General features: G+C 45.3%; 1 protein-coding gene across 6 annotated transcripts in view; it reads right to left on the minus strand.

Moving 5' to 3' along the window:
- CTNND2 (catenin delta 2) overlaps positions 1–27,428 on the minus strand; it is a 3,216,642-nt gene that overhangs the window by 1,789,878 nt on the left and 1,399,336 nt on the right. For all 6 annotated transcript variants that reach the window (XM_078687656.1, XM_078687653.1, XM_078687655.1 and 3 more), the window contains exon 6: positions 20,262–20,434. In XM_078687656.1, the coding sequence (XP_078543782.1) occupies positions 20,262–20,434 (173 nt within the window). The remainder of the gene's footprint in view (positions 1–20,261; positions 20,435–27,428) is intronic.

Here is a 27,428-nt window from a genome sequence, read left to right on the forward strand (position 1 = left end):
TAAAACCCCTTTAGACTAGGACACTTCGAGAGTCAAGACCCACGGGAGCACCGGAGTACTCGTGTTACCTCACTCACGGAAGCCGGGTGAATAGGTGCCTTTTGGTATCGGGGTTAGTCGTCATTTTCTATGGAGAGCTGCAAAGAGGTGCTGCAGGCGACCAGAGGAAAAGTGTCCGGCTGGATCCAAGGGTAGATCGGTGATGTGAAGAACCTGAAAGCAGAGGGGACACAGTCTAGGTCACTAGCCAGTGACCAGGAAGGAACCAGTAAGGAGCCAGGCGATGTCGCGTGCTTGAAGGTGAAGAAGGTGAGCTTGTCTCTTCAGCCACGAGGTCCAGGAGGCATCGACGATGACCAGGCGTTGGAATCGAGCTGTCCCACGAAGGATCTAGTTGACTGTGGTGTCGGTATCCGGATTGGACCCAACAACCCTTGCAACTGCAACCCATGCAGGATGTCGAGATTGGCTCTGTGGCGCTTCTCCTTCAAAGGGAAGCTGGAGCAAGCCTGAAGCAACCAGGAAAGCAGTTTAGTTCAAAATGAAAGTCTTCAGGGGGCTCACTAGCCAATGGGTAAGGAACCATCTTCTGCTCATAAAAGCTACTGGCTGGTCTTGACCATCTTTATTCAGTTGTGAAAGAACAGCACCTACACCCAACTCAGAAGCATCTGTTTGAACAATTAATTCTTTGGAGTAGTCTGGACTTTGCAGAATAGGAGCAGTGCACATGGCCTGCTTCAGGTCATCAAATACCTTTTGACAGCTTACTGTCCACTGAACTTTCTTTGGCATTTTCTTGGAAGTTAAGTCATTAAGGGGTGTCACAATGGAACCATAGCCCTTGACAAATTTCCTGTAGTACCCAGTCAGGCCCAAGAAAGCTCTGACCTGTGTCTGGGTGGTGGGAGCAGTCCAGTCCTTTATGGTCTGGATCTTGCTCTACAATGGTTGAACCTGACCTCCACCTACAAGGTGGCCCAGGTATACAACCTTGCTCTGCCTTATCTGGCACTTGGTAGCCTTGATAGTTAGGCCTGCCTTTTGCAGGGCCTCCAAAACATTCTTCAGGTGGATCAGGTGATCTTCCCAAGTGGAGCTAAAGACAGCAATATCATCTAGATAAGCTCCACAGTAGTCATCCAGACCCGAGAGGACTTGGTTCACCAACCTTTGGAATGTGGCAGGTGCATTTTTCAGACCAAAGGGCATTACCACAAATTGATAATGTCCTCCTGGGGTTGAACATGCTGTTTTGGCTTTTGCATCATCAGCTAGTCTGATCTGCCAGTAGCCAGCTGTCAAGACAAATATACTCAAAAACTTGGCAGATGCCAATCTGTCAATGAGTTCATCTGCCCTTGGTATTGGGTGGGCATCTGTCCTAGTGACAGCATTGAGGCCTCTGTAATCCACGCAGAACCTCATCTCTCTCTTACCATCTTGGGTGTGAGGTTTAGGCACCAGGACTACTGGACTGGCCCAAGGGCTCTCTGAGGGCTCAATGACCCCCAACTCCAACATCTTTTGGACCTCTGTCCTGATACAGTCCCTGACATGATCAGGTTGCCTGTAAATCTTACTTTTAACAGGCAGACTGTCCCCAGTGTCCACTTCATGAGTGCACCAGGTAGTCTGACTTGGAGTCAGAGAAACAATATGTCTGAGGGACTGTAGAACTTGTCTGCAGTCCTGTTGCTGTTGGTCAGTGAGGCTGCCTGCCAAGGCTACACCATCAACTGAACCATCATCAGGGTTATGAGAAAGCAGGTCTGGATTGGGTCACTCTCCTCCTCCTGTCCCTCATCTGTAACCATGAGCAAGCCCATGTCTGCCCTGTCAATATATGGCTTCAATCTGTTGGCATGTAGCATCCTGTGGGGGCTCCTGGGAGTTCCAAGATCAACCAAATAGGTTAGCTCTCCCTTTTGCTCAACAATAGTGTGGGGTCCAGACCATGTGTCTTGGAGTGCTGCTGGGGCCACTGGCTCCAACACCCACACTTTCTGTCCTGGCTGGTAAACAGTTATCACAGCCTTTTGGTCATGCCAGGCTTTCTGTAATTCCTGGCTAGCCTCAAGGTTTTTGGATGCCTTTTTCATATACTCAGCCATCCTGGAGCGAAGACCAAGTACATATTCCACAATGTCTTGTTTGGGAGGTTTGAGAGGTAACTCCCATACCTCCTTCACCAGACAAAGGGGTCCTCATACAGGGTGCCCAAACAGGAGCTCAAAAGGGCTGTAGCCAACCCCCTTCTGTGGGAACTCTCTGTAAGCAAACAAAAGGCAGGGCAGCAGGATGTCCCATCTTCGCCTAAGCTTTTCAGGTAAACCCTTGATCATGCCCTTTAAGGTCTTGTTGAATCTCTCCACCAGACCATTGCACTGTGGATGATAGGGTGTGGTGAACTTGTAGTTCACTCCACACTCCTTCCACATAGCAGTCAAATATCCAGACATAAAGTTTGCACCTCTGTCTGAGACAACCTTCTTTGGAAAACCCACTCTTGAGAAAACTCCCAGGAGGGCTCTTGCCACAACAGGTGCTGTTGTGGGCCTTAGGGGAATAGCTTCTGGGTATCTGGTGGCATGATCCACTACCACCAGAGTAAACCTGTGCTCAGAAGCTGTTTGGGGATCCATTGGTCCAACAATGTCAATCCCTACTCTTTCAAAGGGAACCCCCACCACAGGTAGTGGTATTAGGGGGGCCTTTGTGGTGCCACCTGATTTGCCACTGGCTTGGCAGGTGCCACAGGAGCGACAAAACTCTTTGGTATCTTCTGACATATGAGGCCAGTGAAAGTGAGGGACAAGCATGTCCCAAGTCTTGTTCTGGCCAAGATGTCCTGCAAGGGGAATATCATGGGCTAGTGTGAGAAGAAAGCCCCTGAATGCCAAAGGTATGACCAACCTCCTGGAAGCAACAGGCTTGGCGTCTTTAGCCTCTGAATACAGGAGCCCATCATCCCAATAGACCTTGTGGGTCCCACTAGCATTCCCAGCAGCCTCAGCAGCAGCTTGCTGTCTGAGGGGTTCAAGAGAGGGCAGTCCAACTGCGCCTGCCTCAGATCTGCCCTGGAGGGTCCCCCTGTCCCAAGAAACTCAACCTGATCAGGCTCAAGCTCTTCTAGGACAGTTTCCTCCTGGGTCTCACAATCAGCTTCCTGAGAAGGCTGGTCCTCTTCCTGAGGCAAGGGGGAAGGCACTGCCTTAACCCTACTGCTTCTCCTCCTGGTAGGCAACTGGTCCATTATTTCAGGATCCAGGGCATGTTCAGTGTTGCCATTTTTGACCTGTGACCTGGTCACAGCAAGGACATGTGCTGATATACCTAACATCTCTGCATGAGTCCTATACTCCACTTCAGACCAGACTGAAGATTCTAGGTCATTGCCAAGCAAACATTCTACAGGGAGGTCTGAACTAACAACAACTCTTTTGAGGCCAGTTACTCCTCCCCAGGAGAAATTAACAATTGCCATACTATGGGTGGTAGTGACATTGCTTGCATCGGTCACTAGGTAATTGTCACCTAGTATTATCTGTCCATGGTCCACAAACCTGGGTGTCATCATTGTGACACTAGCATATGTGTCCCTGTAGGCCTGAGCCACTTTGTTATTAATTAAAGGAGTCTGTCTGTACTTGCCCAAGTTACTGGGGCTCACAGTAGAGGACATAGCCATGTCCACCTCACAGACAAGAACAGCTTGAGTTGGTATTCTGACTAGGCCAGAATCCACTTCAGTTCCCAGGGTTAACCCTACTACACCCTTCTGTTGAGAACCAGCACTATTAGCTGTACTAGGGGAAACAGTTGCCTTAGGGGCAATGGTGGCTGGAGCTGCCTCCTTTTTGGTGCATTCACTGGTCCATTGAGTATTTACCTTACATACTTTGCACCATGGTTTCTTAGGACCTTCTTTCTTTTTTGCAGGTTGGGAACCCCCACCATTAGAAGCTTTTTGGGGACCTTGAGAAGACTTCTGGTCTTTTGCTTTCTCCCCACCCTTTTGGTCTTGCTTCTTCTGATCACCACCTTGGTTCTGTACCTTCTGCTTCACCCTGGTTCTGACCCATTTGTCTGCCTTCTTTCCCAATTCTTGGGGAGAGGTCGGATCAGAGTCAATCAGGTCTTGATGCAATAACTGGTTCTGACAGTTGTTAAGAAGTTGTTCTCTCATGATCAAATTATACAATCCTGTATAGTCATTAACCTTACTCCCCAGTAACCAGCCTTCCAGGGCCTTATTAGCACAATCTACAAAGTCAGTCCAGTCCTGAGTCTGTGTCTTCTGGGTATCTCTAAACAGCAACCTGTACTGCTCAGTGGTTAAGCCAAACCTATCTACCAGAGCACTCTTCAGGACATAGTAGTTGTCAGCATCCTGTTCATTAACTGTTAGGAGCTTGTCTCTGCCTTTATCTGAAAATGAGAGCCACAAGATTGCTGCCCACTGACTTTGGGGTACCTGCTGTACTTTGCAAGCCCTCTCCAAAGCAGTTATCCATTTGTGGATATCATCCCCAACCTGGTAGGGAGGGACAATCTTATTCAGGTTTCTATGGTCATGAGACCTTTCCCTATCTCTAGGTACTGTGCTGCCACCAGTGGGCTCTAGCCCACACAATTTTCTCTCTCTCTCAAGAGCCAGGTTCTCTTTTGCAAGGGCAACTTCTTGCCTCCTGATTCACTGGCGTAACGAAAAGTGAGGGGGCCTCCCTGCACGGTACTAAGGGGGGCCCTCTCCGGGCTCAATCAGGAGCTCTCAGGCCAGAGTGCAGTGCCGAGGGGGCCCCTTGGAGCTAGGGGCAGCCCCGCACCGCGTGGGCTGCGGGGGCCTGTGTTACGCACCTGTCCTGATTCTAAGCTTGGATTCCCTCATCCTAGCCTTATGCTCTCTTCTCTGAGGGTAAGTCATTCTCCCTAGAGCTGAGGAATGGGACCTTACTGAGTCATGAGAGTGGTTGGACCCACTAGAGAGGGACCTTCCTCTTCTGTGCTCAGGGTTAGGCCTACTTGGGGGTCTGGATTGGATTCTTCCTCCTCCAGTACCAAATAGTCCTAGGTTAACCTGGTTCAGTTCCCCGACGTCTACCTGGTTAGCATCCACATCATCATCAGACTCCCCATGGTTCTCACCAGTGGGATCTTCTGTTGAGGGATGGCCCCCCTCTGTACTACATGTTTGATCTGGGGTAGATGCCTTTTCTACATCATACTCCACTAAAATATCTATCAGGTGGTTAAAGTTTGGACTCTGTCCTTGTATCCGCCTTCTGGCTGTATACAGGCTACTCAATTCATGAAAAGTGAATGTGTCATATTTAGAAGGTGCCCTGGGAGGGTCAGCTTCTGGCAGAGGCCCACTAAGCCCTGCATCCAAGGACATGTTCTAGTGAGGTGTGGTGGGTGCACCTACCTACACTAAATGTTTTCCTACTAGAACCTCTCTAGGAGTTGTAGTCAGGGTGTGCTAGGCCCTTACCCCCTACAACTGCTAAGTTCAGTAGAACTTATGTATTATAAGAACTTGATTTATATGTACCTACAGGTACCTTAATGTGATCTTTCAAATGATATCTTAATATTATATGGTAAAACAACAGCAAGCTCTTATCCCATCCGCTGCACACCAATGTGAGAAGTTAGCCTGGCATATGATGTCCACTATTCTAGTGGGCACCTTGCACCAGTCTAATCGACCCTTATTGATGGTGGTTGTAAAGTCAACCTTATAGACAAGCTATCCTAGTGGTAGCATGGACCAGCAGTGTAGGAAGGTAGATCCCTGACTATGGTTGCCCCCAACTTTTTGCCTGGTGTTTTGCTGGTTTTCTGACTTAGTTGACCTGGGGCCCTGCTATTCAGGACCCCAGGCCTACTGCTCTCTCTGTAAAATGGATTCCATGTACCTTAGGTACATATCTAATTGGATACTGAGTCACCTTATCAGTCCCTGTACACAGTACCTTTAGGTGCCCAGGGCATAGGTGTACCCAGGGCCTACCAGGGGCTGAAGCATGTATTATGCCACCCCTGGCTGGCCATCCAAAACTGACACAACTGGCTGCTTGACAGCTGGGGCAAGGTGGTGTAATCACCCCTTGCTTTAGATATAGTATACCTATATCTAACCCTAAAATGGACACACAGATCTCCTATCAGTCACTCCTATGGCAGGCCTTGACAATCCTGAAGGCAGAGTGCTTGGAATCGTGTGAGATAGTGCTCTGGCATGAGCTGAGCCTGTCTGCGGCTTTCTGGATCCATCCCTTAGCCGTTTCCATGATATCGCATACCATATACTCTTAAGTGCATTATAATCCTCGCGGTTATATGCCAACTCTGGTATCGCTTTATCAAAACATGTCGAGTAAGGTGTCATACGAATTGGAATACTAACCCCTCGCCAATTCTGGCGACGGGGTTAGCATTCCACCCTTCTAGAGCGACACGACATGTATGTAACCTGTAACCCCGGTTAAAGTCAAACAGAGCCTTAGCTCCACAAAATGGATGCTGCCACCGAGACACAAGTCTGCCCTCCTGCTGCTGGGAGTCCTCCCAGAGCAGGAGGCAAGGACAAAGGGTTTCCTGCCAGGGGCGGTGCTAGCACCGTCCCAGACAGGATTTTGTGTATCCTAGGTAGGCAGGGCTTCAGAGGAAGGTGACTGCAAGTGGCACCCCGGTGCTCACTGTGCATAGGCCGGCTGAAACCAGTTCCAGGGGCACTCCAGCCCCTGGCCTGGGGAAAGCCCGCCAAAGGAGAGGGGTGTAACCACCCCCCTCCTAGTCCCACCCATAGGGCAGGACTTAGTCGCGTGCCAGCCCCTTTTTGCAGGATAAAGGTAGATCATCTTTGAATCCTGAAACTACTTTCTTCAAGAAGGAACTCAAGACTCTTCCTAAGATTTCTCCCTTGTGACTAAGGAGTAGTCACCCTGCAGCAGCAGGCACCAACCAAGCATCGCGGTTTGTTGCCAGTCTCTCCTTCGGATCAAGACTGCTCCAGCACGACGAGAACCGGCTTCCCTGGCACCTCTGACCTCAACCTACATCATCAGCCCAGCTGTGATCCGTGGGTGTGACGAGACCTCGAGGGACCGGCCATCTTCAGAACTGCACGACGCTTATCCAGCACGACGCCTGAGTGACCCTCGACTGAGTGCCTTGGGGTAAGAGAAGCCCCGACCCTGAGCAGTTCCAGCACCGAAGTCCAGCCCCCCTGCATCCACGAGATCGGCGTGGGGCCCTTCTGCTTTTTGCTGCTCACCGCGTTGTCCAGGTCGCTTGCCCGTTGGCTAGTGGCCCCCTCACGACGCTCCACGACAACTAACACTGCTGGTCTGGTTGCTCCAGACTAGCCCGTGCTCCCCTCCAAAAGAGGAGCACCCTGGACCCTCCTGGTCCACTGAAGACGCCATTTTAGGTCCACCGCGTGGGCCTTGCATTTGCCAAGACTTGTTGCCCAATCCTGGGTCCAGCGACGTCGACAGCAAGAACCTTCGTGGGACAGCTCGCACCTCCATCCTGGTCGCCGACAACGCCTCCTGGTCCGAGAGACTGCAGAGCCCAGCAGCGCCCACTCACCTGACTGCGGTGACTTCGTCCGGTGCCACTCTGGTGCCCACTTAATCACTGGCTAGTGATTCAGAACTTGGTCCCCTCTGCTTTCAGGTTTTCTTCTTCCCTGATCCAGGCTTGGACCCCTTCGAACTTTTCTTCACTGGCCGCCTGCCAGCAACTTCTTCTTCAGGCTCCTGGTCCGTCAACGTGGGTTTCCGACGCAACTTGAACCCTATGCAGCCGCAGCCCCTGGGCTAGGTAAATCCAGCACTCCGGTGCCCCAGCATAGTCCAACACTCCAAGTGTTCGGATCCACTCCCGTTTTCGTCCCAGCTAGTCGGGTTCGCCAGAGAACAGTAACTTTGTGAATTCTAGCTTCCATAGACTTTTTCCCGCCTTACGCGTGAGAGTTCCCACTCTGCACGTGGCGTCCCTAGGCCTCCTGCTTCTAACCTGAGTGTTCAGTATTGTAGGCCTAGCGTTTCTAAAGCCTCTGAGAATCGTTACTTACCTGCTAGTAATTCGCATTCCACTTTTGTAGTATATGGTTTTTCGTGCCCCTCGGGCATTTGTGTAAATTGTGCGACTTAAAGTATTTTCGTAAGAGTTTTGTTGTGTGCTTAGCTCCCTGACTCATAAAGAGTTCAGGGTAGACTTGTTATAAATAAATACACTTTATTTTCATAACAACTTGTGTGGTGTCCTTTCACTGGGTGTTCAAGGGGTAATGTGATGGTAAAACAGCTGGCTTAACACGCCCTCTAGAGTCTTAGCCTTAGACTGCTCGTATCCATGCTACTAGGATAGCTGGTCTATAAGGTTGGCTTACAACCAATCATCAATAAGGGTTGTTTGGACTGATACATAGTGATCACTAGAATAGTGAGCACTGCATATCAGGCCAACTTCTCACAAGCAGTCTTAGGCTAAGACTTCAGAGAGCACGTGAAGCAAGCTGTTTTACCAATTATAATCCCTTGAATACCAAATGAAAGGACACCACACAAGGTATATATCAAATATATATATGTATTTATTCTAAACACAACCCCTCTGCACACTTTATGAGGTCAGAGGTAAAAGTACATCACAAGTTACTCAATTAGCATACGATAAGTTGCACAAAAACAGTTATGCCCTATACTAAAGAAGTGGTATAAGAACCCCGTGAGAGTTAGACAGCAAGCCTAGGGCCTGTAGAATTGCTGGAGCTACACTAAACAACCAAGGGTTAGGAAGTAGGAGGCCCACGGGAGAGGCGTGCAGTGAGCTGCAAAGAAGTGCTGCAGGCCACCAGAGGAAAAGTGTCCGGGTGGATCCAAGGGTGGATCGGTGATGTGAAGAACCTGAAAGCAGAGGGGACAGAGTCTGGGTCACTAGCCATTGACCAGGAAGAAACCAGGCGATGTCGCATGCTTGAAGGTGAGCTTGTCTCTTCAGCCACGAGGTCCAGGAGGCATCGACAATGACTAGGTGCTGGATTCGAGCTGTCCCACGAAGGATCTAGTTGACTGCGGTGTTGGTATCCGGATTGGACCCAACAAGCCTTGGCAACCGCAACCCACGCAGGATGTCGAGATTTGCTCTGTTGCAGACCAGCAAGGTCTGTGGCGCTTCTCCTTTGAAGGGAAGGTGGAGCAAGCCTGGAGCAACCAGGAAAGCAGTTTAGTTTAAAAGGAAAGTCTTCAGGGGGCTCACTAGCCAACGGGCAAGGAACCCGGAAGACGCGTCAAGCTGAAATGCAAGAGCGGGCCGCACGCGGCACTCGTGGAGTGTGGAGGGCTGAGCTTCGGTGCAAATGGTGCTCGGGTCTGATGCTTCTTGTACCCCAATGCACATCTGCGAGGGTACCTTGGTAGTCGAGCTGTTAGCAAAATGCAAGATGTCCAGGGTGTCCGGTCCCACGTCTCTAGTGTCTGCCACGGGTCTCAGCTTTGCTGTAGATGTGGGTCGGAGTTAGAGAAGTCTGAGAGTCAAGTTCCTGTGTCGCTGAGTCTTCGGGTTCCAGCGGGAGCCTCGACAAAGCAGACTGGCAAGTTACTGGTGGTGCCTGTTGGCACAGGGTGGTCACTCCTTGACCACAAGGGAGATGTCTTCCGTCTTCTAGTCAGAATAGAATGTCGAAGGTCCAAGAGTTCTGTATCAAAGTTTCTTTCCAGGATAATCTAAAGTCCTGGGGACACAGCTCCTATACTTATACTAAGCTAAGGGGATGGATTACCTGCCTAGGTCCCTCCTATGGGTGGACCTGAGAAGGGGGTGGTTACAGTTTCATGGAGTGCCCCAGCAACTGGTTTAAATCGGGCTATGCATGGAGCACCTTGTGTGCCCCAGGCAGTGTCTCAAAAAGCATCTGCTGATGCAGCCCTCCCTGTCCCAATACACATCTGCCTATCTGGGGAGGTGCTGGCACCGACAGGAAACCTAATGTCCAGGCCTCTCCTGCCAGAGTTTCATCCAGCTGCAGGAGGTCAGACTTGTGTCTGTGGCAGCAGAATCCATTTTGTGATGCTGGGGCTCTGTTTAACTTTAACCGGGTAAAGCAGTAACATACATGTATCTTCCCTCTAGAAGGGTGAAATCCTACCCCCGCTGCCAGAATTGGCGGGGGGGGGGGGTAGTATTCCAAAGCGTTTGACACCTTACACAACAAGTTTGATAAAGCCAAACCGAAGTTAGCATTAACCGCGAGGATTATAATGCACTTAAGAGTATATGGTATGAATAGATCATAGAACAGCTATAAGGAGATGGTTATGAAAGCTCAGCTCATGCTAGGGCACCCTTTCACATAAAACCAAGCACTCTGCCTCCAGGATTGTCGAGGCCTACCATAGGAGTGACTTATAAGTGCATATGTTTCTATATAGAAGGTAGATGTATGTATACTATATCTAAGTAAGGGATGATTACACCACCTTACCCAAGCTGAGTGATCAGCCTGTGGTGTCAGTTTGGAGGGCCAGCCAGGGGTTGCATAATACATGCTGCAGCCCCTGGTAGGCCTTGGATACACCTATGCCCTGGGTACCTATGGTACACTACACAGGGGCTCACAAAGGTGACCCAATACCCAATCTGGTATGTACCTAAAGTAGATGGTATAAATTTAGAGAGAGAACAGTTGGGCTGTGGGTCTGATTAGCAGGCCCACAGCCACACTAAAGTCGAAAAACCAGAAAATCAGAGCAAAAAGTGGGGGTGACCATAGGATGCAGACCCTACTCTCCTACAACTAAAACAACACTCATTGTACCGCGATATCAGCATACACCAGGACAAAGGAGCTTTTATCCTTGGCTGCTATCCCTTCCAGTGTTATCGATGCAATACAAAAAGATAGCATAACTGTACCAGTAGAGGAAGAGGATGGAGTGTTTGTCATATTATTGCATTGTGCACTTTCTGCCATTGGTCTAGCTTTATAACTCTTCTGATAGTCCTGTGACGTTTTACATGGCTGCTTGGTAACCACTGCAGACCAAAGTCTTCTAGTGATGAAAATACCTCTTTTTCGGGGGCGGGGGGGGGGGGGGGGGGGTGGAACGGGAGGCTAAGGCTGGAAGGAGGAAGGTTGCGAAAACATTACGAATGCCCCTTCAGAATATCATAACAGGGAGCATTTTGTTCTCTTAATGATATGATCCTCTTGTCAAAATGGCACAGAAGTTATGTCAATACAGGGGCTCTGATTATGTGCATATAAATTACGGGAAGCCATTAATAGATATGCACATGATGCGAGCCTCCATGTCTTTAACAAATTCTTGATTTTCAATATGCTTTTACCCCGCTAGAACCAGACTGGCATAGTGACTATAGCTTTAGGATGCACTGGAGGCATAACAGAAGCCCCTGCAGCATAGGCAGGGGCAAGCCTCTAGTGGGCCCCCATTCAGTCCAATTTCAATGAATATCGGTGATAGTTAGGAGATTCAGGGGCCCCTTTTCACTGTCTGCAGGGCACCCCAACATTTTGTGCTAAGCCACTGGGATGCACCCTCCTACTAGGGAGATGTCTTTCAACTTCCTAGTTAGAGATAGCAATTGACAGGCAGACAGGTGGAGGGAAAATGGGTAAGGCATCATCTGAGGTAAACGAAAACATGATACTTTTAAAATAAGATGAAATCACATAAGTGAAGCCTGCGGATATCTGACTAAAAACAGAAATGGCAGAAAAAGCTAGAACAATTACCTAATTGGCTCAAACGTAATGTTTTCAAGATCAAACTGTTTCTGTCACCCAACCTCTGACCTCACATAATACGATTAACATGGAATTAAAACTTCCATGGTCAGCACAGAGAAACCTGCCACTTTTACAGCAGACTTGAGGCCCGCAGTGCTGGAAGTTGATGGGATTGGAGGTGCTATAGCATCCTCTTTTGGAGAATTTGTGTTGGTATTTTGTAAAGCACCCCATCACCCACGAGGATACGCTGGCTCTGAGCAGGTGTGTGTGCTCTGGGAATGCCTGATTACAACAAATCTTTTTCACTGTTCTGTTGTGAGAGGGAAGGTTGTGCATTGTCAATCCTGACTCAGAATCATGGAGGTGTCCGTAGACCGGTTGCCTTCTTTTCAGCTACTTTAGATCCAGTAGCTTCAGCGTTGCCCGGATGTCTCAAATCCGTTGCTTCAGCCGGTGTCAGCATTGAGAGATGTGAATGCATTGTGATGGGTCATCCATTGATTGTACATGTTCCACATTCTGTTGAACTGTTAATGACGAGGACTAAGACCCAGCACCTGACCAATAACAGACTCAAACGCTACAAGCAGGTTATACTTGCCGCGGAGAATGTGACTTTTACCAAATGTTGATGATGAAGATTTTGAAGACAATGACTGTCTGGATGTGAATGAACTCTGCACCACACCAAGACCCGACATTGTTGATGAACCTCTATCTGACCCCGATGAGATCTTCTTTGTCGATGGTTCATGCTTAAGAGACAGAGTGGGTCAGTTGAGAGTAGCATTTGCTATATGTACCATCTCAGGAGTGATTGAATCTGCTTATCTAGAAGCAGTATCCTCCGCACAGGATACTGAAATAATTGCTTTGACTCGTGCCTGCTTAGCTGCTGATCAGATCTGAATCACCATCTACACCAACAGCCAGTATGGGTTTGTGTGGTTCATGAATCTGGCAGCTATGGTCTCAAAGAGGTTATATGACATCATCTTGTTCTCCCATTAGGAATCATGTATTGGTAAGACAACTGTTAGAGGCATTACAACGTCCTAAAAAAATAGCAGTTGTGAAGTGTACAGCACATGAGAAGGGAACAGATTTTGTCTCTCTCTGCAATAAGTACGCTTATAACGTTGCACGCTTTTGTGCTGAACAAGAGTGTATATTAACAGGAGATTGCACAGGAGAGAGCCAAGAAGGAACCGAGCTCAACATGTTAGCCATGGCAGGCACTTGGAATGAGCTCAAGCGCCTGCAGGATGTGTTCTCAGAGCAGGAAAGGAACGTGTGGATCAAATCTGGATGTGAGAAAGGGGATGTTGACATTTGGGTTTCGAATGATGGATGGGCAGTTTTACCAGATGACTTTTTGAGTCAGATGGCGAGACATATTCATGGTGCAATGCACCTTGGAAGGGATGTGATGGTACGAGTGTTCAGACAGACGTGGTATAATCCATGAGTTTGTGCAGTTGCTGAAGCTGTGTGTCAGAGGTGTGTTACCTGTCAACAAATGAATGCTGGTAAAAAGACTGTGGTCACTTTGAGTCACATTGGAAGTTCGGGGGACCCTTTAATAGAATGCAGTTGGACTTTATTGAAATGCCGAAGTGCAATGGATTGAGGTACGTTTTACTGGTGGTGTGTGTGTTTTCATGGTGGGTGGAGCTTACCCAACTAGGAGATGTGATACCCTCACTGTCGCAAAGTTGTTATTGAGAGAACTGATTCCTAGCTTCGGTTTTCCAACCTCTTTGGAGTCGGACAGAGGAACACACTTTCACAGCGAGATCATGAAGTTGCTTTGCACTGCTTTAAGCGTTGATCAGAGACTGCATTGTAGTTATTGACCAGAGGCTTCTGGGATAGTGGAGCAGATCAATGGCAAAAGTGTGTTCGTCTGCATCCTTGAAGTGGCCCGATGCATTGCCCCTGGTGCTCATGAGTGTTCGCAGTGTGCCAGATAGGAGGACTGGTCTGTCCCCACATGAGATGTTAACGAGGAGGGCGATGCGGTTGCCAGCAGTGCCAGCCACATCGTTGATAAACATCACTGATGATTTGATCCTTGATTACTGCAAGAACTAGCTGATGTGGTCCGTTCTGTGTCTCAGCAGGTGCAGGCTGCTGCTGTCCCAGCTGCAAGCGACCTTTGCCTCGACTTATGTCCTGGGGATTGGGTGCTTGTCCGTAAGCACATGAGGAAGAGCTGTTTGGATGCTCGGTGGCAAGGCCCATACCAGGTGATACTGGTGACGAACACAGCAGTGAAGTGTGGAGGACTGCCAAACTGGGTACATGCCTCTCAGATCCGCAGAGTACCAACACCCTTAAAAGAAACAGCACCTCTCCCAAATGAAAATCCAGCTGTGGTGGCAGGGCCACGAGAGAGGTCAAGCCAAGCTGCGAGGGTTGCTGACGAAGTTATTGGTTCACCAGGCCGAGTTGAGGTGGGTTGACTGGCTCGAACCCGGATACTGACTCTGAGGAAGAAAGCCAGTCTGGGAGTGGTTCAGAGTCAGACTCAGCAGAAGGAAGAGGTGCACAGTATGATCAGCCAGAAAGCAGAAGGGCTAACAGCACAGAAGAAGCGTGGCCTGGGAGACAGAGAAGGTTGAATCTGCGACTGGCTCCCGAAAGAGACCTTGCTCCTGTGTCCGAGGTCTCAGAATCAGAGGAGAGCGATGAAGAGCAAAATCAAGGCTTGAGAAGATCCAAGAGGACAAAAGTGCCTTGCCAGAGATACGCTGCCCCAGAGTGGGCTCACGCAGTTACTGATGCCGGGGTAGTGGGTTCGGGAAGGCTGAGGTCCGCGAGTGTGATCAGCAGGAATCCGATACTAAAGATCAAAGTGTTACTCCTAGTGCCCGGACTTGAAATCGAAGGGCCACTGACGATCTTACATCGATTAGTTTTTCCGTCCATTGGGTTTGAAGCATCAAGTCCAGATCTGATAACTGTTCGCCTTGAAATCTTGCAACATGTTATAGCTGCAATAGGATCTGAACTCATTGTAGATTTTCAATAAACTGCGTTTTGTAAATAAGCGCTCAAATGAAGATAACCTAGGTCCGAGTGAAAGTAGAATAAAATGAGGGACTTTCCGTTGGAGAAGAAAGCGGGTTAAGGAAGTCTTTTGCGAACTGTGTAAATAAGGAACAAGAACTATGAATAAAAGGGGGGGATTTCCAGCTTGTAGAGAAGTGTTGTTTGGACTGGTTAAAGCTGCATTTGGTGGTGGAAGAAGAGACTTTAAAGTTGATTGCGGAAACTTAGAAGCAGCAGTGAAAATGGAGGCTGGAAACCCGAACCGTAGGTTTAAATGCATGATAGTCACACTCATAGTAGGAGTGATAGTTTCAATAGCGATAGTTATTATAGTGTCAGTTGTTTCACATGAGGAAGAAGTCAGACAGGTGCAGGGAACATCTACGCCTAGTACTTCGACCAAGAAAGAGGGCATCATAGGAGCTCAAAGGGCTTTGCTAGATCAAAATAGTCGTAGGGTGAATGTAGATTTGTCAAAAGGTGATTTTAAGCTTAATGCACATGTCAAGCTGCTATATGAATACGTAGAGGCGATGGATGCAAAGGATTGTTATGTGTGTATGCAGTTGCCTACCTCGGTGGATGAGGGTATCAAGTATCATCATCTTCCACTGACTTATGGCATTACATGTAGTTTGTTACTTAGCATCTTTTATGAAAGAGGTCTTTATGAGTATTTCTTTTCAAATTATGATGCAGTGCTTTCAGAGGTACCAGCTTATAAGCACCTGAATAAATATTATTATAAGCAAGAAGACAGGGTTGGGAAATACTTCATACCAGATCCCACACTAGATACCTCTTATGCCCATAGGCATAACCTGACCTGTTCACTAACAGATGTAGAAAATAAGTATGTAGATCAAATAGAGGATAGGTATAGACAACTCAAACACATCATACAGGAGACAGTCAAGTAGATTGGACAGATGAGGAGAGAGCTCATAGAGCGAAGGAAAGCTATGGTCCTATAGCAATGGATTTGCAACAGAAGGGGAATTGTGTCTGAAGCGTATGCAGACGTATTAGGATAAGATCTATGTAGGACAGAGTTTGTGTGATCCTGTGTTCACCATGGAAAAGTCTGCGAAGGACTTTTTGCAAGGTTCAGTGCAAGTGGTGCCAACTGTGTTTTACGTGTGTGGGAGGAATGCTTATGTACGATTGCCTGCCAATTGGTATGGTAGATGTTATTTCGGTATGATGTTCCCAAAAATTTATCATGCAGAAGATTTGGAAAAGCATTCAAGAGTAAAGAGAGCTGAAAGTGTAGGAGCAGTGGTTGGAGATCTTTTTGGAGCAGTCATACCAAGATTGGGAGTGATTTTGAATGATGAGAAGATAAGAAAGCTGCCTACTATTGTAGATCATTTATCAACGAACACAGCTAAATCTTTGATACTTTTGGATGGGGAGATGTTGTCGATAAGGACGATGGTGATTCAGAACTGTCTTGCTTTAGATGTCCTATTAGCAAAAGAGGGTGGAGTCTGTAAAATGTTAAAGGTTCAAGAGTGCTGTACTTATATACCAGATAACAGTAAGGGTCTGGAGAAATATATAAGTAACATCCCTGTGATCCATCATGAGATGCAGGACAGTCATCATTATCAGAATAACAAGAATTTAGAGAAGTTCCTACAGGGACGAGTGGCTACAAGTTCTGTTCAGATCAGTTCCTTCTCCAGGGAGTTGTGATTTTGGTGATGACACTAGTCATCAAAGGGGGGAATTGATAGAGCTTCATGTTATTCTGAAATTGTAGGGGTGCATCATAATCACTGTTAGTCCGCACCCATATGTAATCCGGATTGAAAATAACCCTTAATCATTAGAAAATGTAAATGTAATAATTAATTGTATACGTGTATTGCTAGAAAATTAGCTTGTGTTAATTGAAGAGTAATTGGCATTTAAATTGAGACTGTTTGTTGCTAGTGCTTCACGAATTAATTCATTTGTAATGCCATATAAAAGTCTGGATGTGTAGGAATGACCATAGTGCCTTAAACATGAGAAATGCAATGTTTATAAATGTAAAATTATTAACATTGTGTAGGTTTGAATGTGTAGAGACCTGTATTAAATGAATATTCACGTTTTGCAACGAAAGGCCTGTTCGTGGTTTCTTATGTTAGCAGAGCAGAGAGGACCTGAAATAAATACATTTTTCCTTGGGAAGGTTCTCAATAGAATTTACTCCGCAAAATTGTACGTGCAAGGTTGTTCTGTTGACATGTTTTCCATTGCAGGTGTAAGGACATTTTCCTTGTTAGCTAGACAGATGCTCATTGTTTTAGGAGGTAGGTATGGAGGAGACCTGAAACACAGTTACATTGGCATGCGATAATGAACCATCCTTGCTGGAGACATTTGGGATCCAAGGACAACTCACCCGTTCTTGGATGAAACACAAGTTGTGGAAAATCACCTGTCGAAGATGTGCGTCCACAGGAGGTGTGTCGGGGTGTGTTTTAGGAGGTGTGCATTTTGTATCAGGGACAGTGCCCCGAGGGAGGAGAGGCAGATGAAAGAGGAGAGTTAGATGAGGCAGAGAGGGTTGACGAGAGTAGAGAGCCATTAGGAGGGTAAGAGAAGGGATTGATTCTAGGAATGAAGACTTAGACAGTTTGATTCAGTTTCAATGTGAATGTACTTAGAGGAGGTCTTCACAAGCTGACACCTTTTTTTAATTTTGCCAGAGGGATGTTATGTAGGGATGTCACCTTAGTGTTAGAGTAGGGACAGAATTAACCAAATTAATTTTCTTTCTGTAATCTGATGAAGACTACGTTGAATAATGGAGCAATTGTCGCTTGGTTTCATCTTTTTAGAATTGGTTATCCTTTCTACTTTGCATCAAATTAGGTTAATCAGGAGAATGAACTTTGTATTAGTGCCCATGTATTTCTTTAACCTCGTAATGAGGTGCTTGTATGTTCAGTTATTTTTGGCTTTGTAATAAAACTCTTAAATTTGAGATAGAGTCAGTGATCCTTCCGAGTTTACTTTGAGGAGTCTTATCGATGAAGGTGATTTTATTGGATTTCTCCCTTTTACACTTCTTAGCAAGTAAAAAGATCCAGTCGACCGAGATCCTTATGAACAGTAAGATCTGATAGAAATTGACATAAGGATCTGGCGCAATCACTGCAAGGGGGAGTCAGGCAGGTGGCTGGGACCGGGGCCAATTGAATCTGCAGCCTAAAGTGATTTTTGCAGCTGTATTTTCCTGTGATATCTTCCAGACAGTAAAATATGGACAGTGAGCATGCACCTGTGGAATTGGATGAGAGATCATGGAGTATAATTGCAGAGAACAGTATCCCTCCCGGCGACACCACTCTACCCAACTTGCAATTGAGCACACTTTTTTGTCACAGTCCAAGTTTTGTCCTTTTTTTTTAGATTATTCATTCACACTTTGTAGGGACCACATTAGAGCTTGTGAAATCAGCAGGACTAGGGGCATATCAATGAAATCATCACCCTTATGTGTCACTTGTGTTATTTGAATTCAAGTGGGTGTATCGTGGTGTCCTAAATTCTTTACTGAATATTGATATGTTGCATTATTCCTTCACAAAATATTACTCATTCCTGAATATCATTTCTTCTGTAACAGAATACGTGATGTGCCCTTTGTATACTGTTACTCTACCACTATATACAAGAGTCCTGTTTGCTGTATTTCAAAAGGGCACACATTGTTTCTAATGGCCATCCAAATATTGTTCATGTTTTAGGGTATGAATGCCTTACCTTGTGTCTGGAACACTTTAAAAAAAATCACTTTCAATCCAACACGCTTGAGAAATATGCTATAGATTGAACGGGGGTACCTGTTTTAGGAGCCTCCCAACACTTCTGGAAATTGATTAGTTCATTTGCTTGCACTCTTAGTTCCACAGCAATTGTTACCTACACCTTTGAATTCAGTGAGGGCTGCTCCTGCTACCCTGTACGCACTACAAAATGTTTGGACGCTCTTAAGTGATCTCTTGTCAATAAACTCTTTCTCTTTTGTGTGCCTATACATACTCATTCTCCACTAGGCATTGATAGGTTACACTTCTCTGAGAAGGCTCTCATTCAACACTCACTCTTCCTGTCATTATCTATGCTCCTTAAACATCATACTTGACTCCTCCTCCAGCTTTAGCTATGTCGAGCACAACATTCAATTATCCGCTCTATCACAGACAAGAGACTATTTTGGGAGGAACCCTACAGTGCAGATTGACTCTGCAGTTTATTAAGGTTCTTCAGCAACTCCATCCCGACCCCAAGAGCAGTTGGTGTCTCCGCCTCTTCTCTCAATTCGCCAGGCCCGGTATCTGCTCCTTTCTCCTTTTCACTTACACCACACATATCCTTCCCCCTTGCGCTCATTCACCCATCTCCAGCAGACGAAAGCAATGCACTGACTCAATGCAAGAAATTGCTGCATGTAACCTCATGTCCTAATGATAAACATGGACAAAACTGAAATCAACAACCTTCGATTATCCACTTAACTTGGCCCATTCTCCTCACCATATTACCTCTAAAGACTCTACCTTTCAACTGAGCCACAACACCTGGGGTCTTGTCATTTTGTCCACTTCTGCCAACAATTTAGAGGATCCATCCCCAACAGCACTGTGCGCACCCTAACCTCCAGTAGAGGGCTTCTGTGACGCGTCCTCATTTCCCTCCACCTGTCTGCCTTCTCTTGGGAAGGATTCTTACCGTAACCTCATCCTGAGGACCTTCCTTGATCCGTCTCTTGTGTGCAGCAGTCTACCTCAGTGGCTTTGGAATGTGCAACAAAAATGTACGGTGGAGAGAATTGTATGGAACAAAAATGATTCACCTCATACTCATTTTGTTCTCGGAGCCGGCAGTCCCCTTTCCAGCTATATTTGTGCACGCCTTTGTATTCATGATTACACTAATGCCACAACGTGCCCTGCCACTGCCTTTTGACAGCAAATGTAGCTACTGGAAAATCTGGATAAATAAATATATGAAAAAACACAATCTTATGTTGGTCTCACGAAATCTGAAGCGAAAGAAACGTAGCTGGCCAGCGTAATCTCCTCAACCTTTCTCAGGATGAGGAGCCTTTCTCTCAATATAATTATTGAAAATGTACATTTCTGATTCTCCTATCTCCGTGTCTTTCCCTCTCACTTTCTATTTCTCTTACCTGTCTGAGTTAACGCCTCCTTCACAAGCTGAACAATTTTAAAAATACCTTTTTATGTACATGCATTTCTTCCTTTCACTCGTATTATGGACTAAAGAAAAAAATCTAGAAGTGCTGCATCATGTACAGTGTTTTGAATTGAACACAATCACACAGTAAACAGGCAACTCTGCACGTTAGAAAACAGGATTGAAAAAAGGAAGTGCACGATGTCAAGCAAAAAGATATGATTCCATTCACACATACCTGATTGAAGCTCTGAGCAGCAGATCTGGCTTGGGTGCTGCGTGCTGGGAACTGCAATGTTGATGTTTCTCCCAGAGCAAGTGTTTGGTTGCTATGGTAACTGGATGAGTACTGGAAAGACCCTTCAGATTTCGAATTGAGCTGAAGAGCACTCTGGGATAGAAGGCTGGGCCCTGCATGAAAAGTAACAGGAAACAGTCAGTGTAAGTCTCATCAAAGCAGAGAAATGCATGGGCTTTGTGGAGGACAGTATCATACATAGAGGGGCTTATTTACAAGCCCTGTGTGCTGCTGGAATGATAATTTTTGTGACGTGTGGGTGGTGCACATGGCTTAGACATATCTACAAGGCCACACAAAGCCAACCTAAATGGCTTTCTATGGCTTGTAGATATGGAGTGAGACGACGCAGTGCACCTTGCTGTATTGCCTCACACTGCGATGGGGAAGTGTGCCGTGAGCGTTACGGAGGGTGCCCCCCTGCAACACCCATGGCATTTAACCCATTTCCAGATTTACAAGGTGCTGTAAACCTGGGACTGCGTCAAAAGCCTAAACCTCCCTAGGGGTGGCATAAGGGTTGTTTTGTGTGGTAAGGTGTCCCTCCCCTAATAAAAACAACCTGCTTTTAACACAGACACCCCTGGGGTGCCTGAGAGCAAGTTGTGCGCCAGCGCTGTGAAAGAGGACAGTCTTATAGATATGGCGTATTCCTGCCCTTTTCCTTTGATGTAGGGCAGTAAGGTTTGCGGCAGTGTCCTACGCCAAAATATTGTAAATGAGGGCCTATGATTTTAGTTCTGACACGTTCAGATGAAAAGTAACCAAACATAGAAGATTAAAATGTGAACCACAGTGCTGTTGACAAAGCTTTGAGCATCTGCATCATTCTGTCTCATTCTTTGATGCTTTGTGGTGCCCCTCTTATGCGTATGAAGAATTGAGATTGCTTAGACAGGGAAAAAGTACGCTTTTCATAATACTGTAGTTTCCTCAGTTTCACCCTCTATTTTTTAGCATTACTTGCTTTATTTTATATTGCAGTACAATGTTCAATCTGCAGTACGAAAAGTACAGGGACTCTGTCAGCATCTGTTCGGCATTTCCGTAATTGAATAAATCAATTGGGAGAATTCGCAACTTTTCAACATCTGCAATTCGTGCGATATTCTGGGGAAAATCTCACCAAATGAAACAACGAGGTGAACAACCGTCTCAAAAATAGTTGTGCAAGACAGAAAATCCGCAAATAGATTTTTGGGCGAATTCGGGCTCAATTTACAAACCAAGTTAAAAAGTGTTAAAATCTATGTTTCAGCGGATGTGTGTGATCTCAGGCCCTTCGCGGGTGAGTATGTTTTGGGGGCATGGCCTTGGAGAATAGCAATTGAAAAGCATGTTGGAGAAGGGTTTGAGCGGGTTCTTTAATTACTAAAAAAACGGGTGCTAGATTTTGAAGGGCATAATACATTTCATTGCACTTTTAATTTATTATAATTTATTAAAATTTTACATGTAGAGATACTTGGCAAAACAACGGTAGAATGGTACATTATAAACCGCATCTTGCCTGGTATATTCGTCAAAAGTATAGAGCAGTAGATAATAGCGATTTTATGTGATCCTCATAAATTACTGAGAAATGTGTCGAAATCATGTATTTCAAAGTACCTTAAGAGGGTGACATTGGTGAAAGCTGAAACTAATTTAAATATAATTTTATAAAGTGGGGTTAGGAGCTTTTCACTATTAATTTTTTTGTGAAGAGACACAAGGTGCATTTTGTGGGAGAAGTTCTTGTAAAACATAGCACAGAAAAGTCAATACAACTTTGTACTGAATTTTATAATAATAATTCAAATAATAATAACTTGTATTTTATATAGTGCTACATAACTCACTACAGCTGTTTCTAAGCCCTGCAAATAAAAGGTACATTGGAGTTCTCTCTCAAATGTTCATTGGTAAATGTGTGACAAATGGTGCATTTGCAAGTATATCCTGGAAAGTGTTAAAAGTAATGTACAACAGGAGCAAACCAAAGTGGACCTCATATGAGCCCTGGGCTTTCATATAACACAACAACAATGGCTCATCAGGCCTCATTTTCAAATAATTCTAAAGAATCAATGTGTTAATAAATTAATGGTGCGTGATCCCAATGATTTTTGTGTCAATGATATTTCAACACTTCTAACTGAGGTCCTGGATTATCATCAGAACAAAGGAGGTTAGGAATCACAGCAGGTGATTGTGGAGAGCAGTTGAACTGGCGAGAGGGCATTTGCCAGACAGCCACACAAATGGTGTGGAAAAATGGTGAAGGCATGGTGTGTATTTCTTTACACGAAGACCTTCACCGACAATCACATTCGCTGTGGGTTGATCTTATCTCATTCAGACTCATAACTGCATTCGTTTTTCCAAAAGTCTCTACTTGGCCTATCATTCCTGCAATTTGCTAACCTTCAGATTAGGTCAGTAATGTCCTGTTCGAGTGTCTTGACCATGTTTTCACACCATTTGTGTGACCTATTGGCACATACCCCAAAACTTGGTTGACACCATCAACATTAGGAACAATCACCTTTAACTGTAGAATTTATATCACCATGTGACTGAACTAACCTCTGAAACTATTGTATTGGTCTATAACTGTTATTAATACAACGTTTTGTCTTGCATATACACACTTTGCACGTCTTTTTATCAGTTATGGTGTGATCACTAGGGCACTGACCACACATTGATTCTTATCATTGAGTAGATTTACATCTTATATCTTTTGATGATGTGTCTGCTATTCCAGGAGCAGGCTTAGCTCCTTGAATGTATTACTTATTAACCACTTCTATAAGCCATTCTTATAGGGTTATATGATGTAAAGAAAACAATTTACCCAGCAAATTCACCATTACGGAGAGCGAGTGGAGAGTAGCAGAAGATTGCTAGTGCCAAGAACAATATTTGATATCAGACAGCTGATAGGCTGCAGAGATTACATGTGTTTAGGAACTTATCATGTCACCAACATATTAATAAAAACCGTTTCACCAGTGCCACTGTAGCTTCAATAAACCACTTGTATTAGCGATGTTATCCTTTACGTGAACAGTACCGCCATTTCTCACCAGGGCTGCCACCCATTTATTAGGTGGTACCAACACTACCAAGAAGGCTGCCGTACTAGTAGGTAAAGAAAGAAATCTTCTGAAAAGGTATGATATACATTTCAATACTTCCCAGCTAGGCTGATAAACCTTTCATGTGAGAAGGCCATCATGTCTCAATAAGGCTGAAATATTTGGACAGTATCAACACTTCTCTTCTAGACTGATATACTTTCTATGCAGTCCCAATACTTCCTAGTATGATTTACATTTTTTTAGTGAACAACTCTAACCCTTCCCAAATGGGGCAACATACATTTGTTACCCATTATCAGCATTTAACAGGGGGATGCCATAGTGTTTTAGGACAGTGCCAATAGCCAAGCTGACTGACTAATGAAACAAAAGCAAGGATCTGTGCTTGACCTAATTGCCAAGCCTTTGAATACCCGCTGATACCCTCAGCTTTTCATCCTTGCAAGGATGGGGAAATGTTTACCATTGAGTTAGGCAACAATAAACATCTGCTATCTGACAATATTGAGATGTATGTGCTTTAAGAATGCACTATGTCTGCAATATGTGACGAGTGAATGAAGCTCCCTACGGATCCCATGTGTGTCACGGCTTTTTAACCAGTACTTGCATTCTAGTATTTTGAAGTTTGGCTCTTCCCATTATGAGAATAGGCTGACAAATCCCAGCTTTTTGGGGTAGCTGAATCTGATCGCCAAAGCATAAGGACACTTTGCAGTGGAGGGAAGATGCAGCTTAGATAAAAAGGCGCTTTTTTATACAAAGCAGCAGGGCCCATGTTGCAAGCTCAATCCTTACCACCCCTTTGCTTAAAATAATGAGCTGAGCAAAAGCATCCACATATTCTGTCATCTTGTCAGTCTATCTCCTATTTAGGTAGGTTTTGCTGTGTGATTTTCTATTTAATGCAATGTGCTTTTTCTTTGCTATCAGATAGCATTGCGTGTGAACATACTAAAGAAGGTTGAGGGTGAGTGTTAAAATTGGGGGTCTCTAGTTGGCAGTGGTATACACCCTGTCCAAGTAGGGACCCTTTCTTCTAGTCAGGATGAGTAAAGTACTAAACTAAGTTTTCCTGTGTTCACCCTCTGGCAGCTTGCCACAGAGCAGTCAGGCTAAACTTCAGAGGCAATGTGTAAAGCATTTGTATATAACCTACAGTAACACAGTGAAGAGACCACAAATTGATACCACACCAGTTTAGAAAAATAAAGTATCTTTATCTAAACCAAACAAGATCAAAACGACAAAATCCATCATACTGATATCAAAATCTAACTTTTACACGGTAAAAGCATTTCTGCCAATAGAAAACTATGGACGTGTCACTTTTTGAGCAAAGTACCTTACATGCGTCAAAATTACAGGATGAATCAGGTGCAGGGAAGATGATTCTTCAGTTCTTTATTTGCAGGGAAGGTGATGCGATGGTTCCGTGCTTCAGGGGAGGTGATGTGTTGGTTCCCTACTGCAACGCAATGGGAGGTGATGCGTTGGTTCCTTACTGAAAAGAAGGCGATGCGTCCGTTTCTTACTGCAAGGGAAGGTGATGCATCGGTTTCTTACTGTAAAGCCAAGCGCCATTGTAAATTTGGCACACAGGTGCAATATATGAGAAAATACAGGCGTTATGGGTTGATGCAGCGGTGATTAATGCACTGCATCGAATTCTGTAGCTGCAGACAGGTGATGCCTTGATTTTTCCAGGTGAACAGCAGGGCCTGAGTCGGAGTCAGAGCAAGAGCTTTAGAGTTCGGAGACTTAGAGCTCGGGGCTTGGGCAGCGGCAATTTGTCTGGCCGCGAACAGGCGTTGGGTCAGAATTGTTAGCCGCAGTGATGCGTGTGTTTTTCAAACACACGGCCATTTGCAGGTAGGAAATTATGGCATTGGAAGGGTGCTGCATGGATTTTCAGCAACAGGAGTAGCAAAACAACCTCCATGGACCCAGGAATGGACCCAGGAATGGAGTTTGGCACCACACAGCAGGCCAGAACTACCAGCAGTGGAGTTCACGGATGCTGCAAGTGAAGTCTTTGTGTCCCTTAGACTTCAGAACAAGAGACAAGCTCTACATCAAGCCCTTGGAAATCTTCTCAAGCCGGATTCACAGCAAAGTTCAGTCTTTGTCCTCTTTAAGATAGAAGCAGGCAACTGCAGACCAACCCACCAAAAAAGCAACACACAGCAAAGGAGCAGTACTCCTCCTCTCAGCTCTTCACCGCTTCTCCTTGGCATACGTTCCTCTTTAGAAGTAATCTAAAGTGCTGGGGTTTTAGGTGTAATACTTATACCCCTTTTTCTCTTTGAAATCTTTGTTCAGAAAGTCTCTCTTGCTCAGCAAAACTAGTTCTGTCCTCCCTGGTCCAACCAAACTACAGGGGGTGGAGACAGCATTGTGCAGCGCAGCCACAGCCTATTCAGATCCTAGTGACTATTCCTCCCACGACTCTAGCCCAGGATGGCTCATCAGCAGTCAGGTTACTTGGGTTCGTACTGGGGATTGGGGTCAAAGGAGTCTCCCTCGTTCCGTAAAGAGATTGGGGGTGTTTTTCCCTGTCCCAGCTACAACGCTTTGATATTTTGGCACTGTGCTGTGGCGGACATGCGAAACTAGCGGCTGTCCTTTTCTCCCCTATACGCATCTCTTTTAAGTAATTTTTCTCTAATGTCTTCGCTACTGGGATGCGCATGCTTGTACACTGCTACTAATAATAAACAGGAATTCTGACATATAATTCTTATCTAAAGGTATTGCCTACGGATAACTTATTTGTGAAGCCTACTTATTTCTCTACAGCTATTATTTGCATATAGGAGGTGATATAAACGTCCCTGAGGTTCCTCGATACACTTTTACTTGGAGTTACCGTACTGAGAGGTAAGGCCCCCTTTTTTATCGGGGCACAAGCATTAAGGTATGGGAAGTGTATCCAGCTTTGATATACACCTGGGCATCACGGGTAGCGGTTGTTGTTTATTTGATGATCGGGGCACTTTTTTGCATAGTTTTTATTTAGAAATATGCTACAGGTACAATACTGCACAATTTTTGAAAGGATTCATAATATTTTAGTTGCCATATCGGAGTTAGCTCACTTCATCAACAATTATATCACAGCCGGGTACTATTTTGTATCTTACAGATTTCATAGCGATAGAGAATATTGACATAGTACTTCCTGACTGTCACGCAACATATACATGTGGAAGAGTATTCATAAGGTGAGACACTATCATATTACCTTGTGTTGCTTAATGAGGATGTGCTCTAATTAGTACGGTCCTTACGTGTCTATACGCGGTGTTTCGAGATCATTGTCACAACGTGATTTGTTGCAATTGGACCAGATTTTTGATATTGTGGTAGGGTGAGAATGACACTTGATCAGATGGTTCTATTTTGGCACACCGTTAATTAATTAATTTTTTTTAGTATGCTCTCAGCACATATTAGCTGAGGAAGGCCTTTTGTTCAGATATAAGCAATTCTTTCTGAATTCCATTTACTCTTGTGTTGCATTTATTTGGATGGCGCCTACATAACTTATTGTCATCCTATAACTGATTGTTTAAGCCCCGTTGCCTCTCTTGCTAGGTCATAGGAATTTCCAGCATATCCCCAAAACATTTTTACAGATTTTCCTATCACTCGGTCAGTCATTCCGATCATTTATGGGCCTATTTTTATTTATATCTGCTTACAGTGCATTCATAAAGCTGCAGAAATTGCACCTCGCATCCACATTTGCGGTTATTACCATCAGTACTCTGGTTCATTGTAACATCTGAATATTTGGTGAGTGGTTACCTTTTATGAATTAAACTGATGGTTGCCCATGATACATATTATTGTTTGATACTAGTTGATAGGATCAATATACTATGTCATAATAAGACTAATTCCCTGTGTTTGACCATGAGGGTAGGACTCTGTTCGTATTAACCTAGCTACTGTAGCATGTCCTTGTATTACATCTGGTCTTCTGTTAGTATTGCTCTGTTGTGGACCATTCTGTCGG

This window comes from Lissotriton helveticus, chromosome 4_1, assembly GCF_964261635.1.
Source record: "Lissotriton helveticus chromosome 4_1, aLisHel1.1, whole genome shotgun sequence".
Lineage (NCBI taxonomy): Eukaryota > Metazoa > Chordata > Amphibia > Caudata > Salamandridae > Lissotriton > Lissotriton helveticus.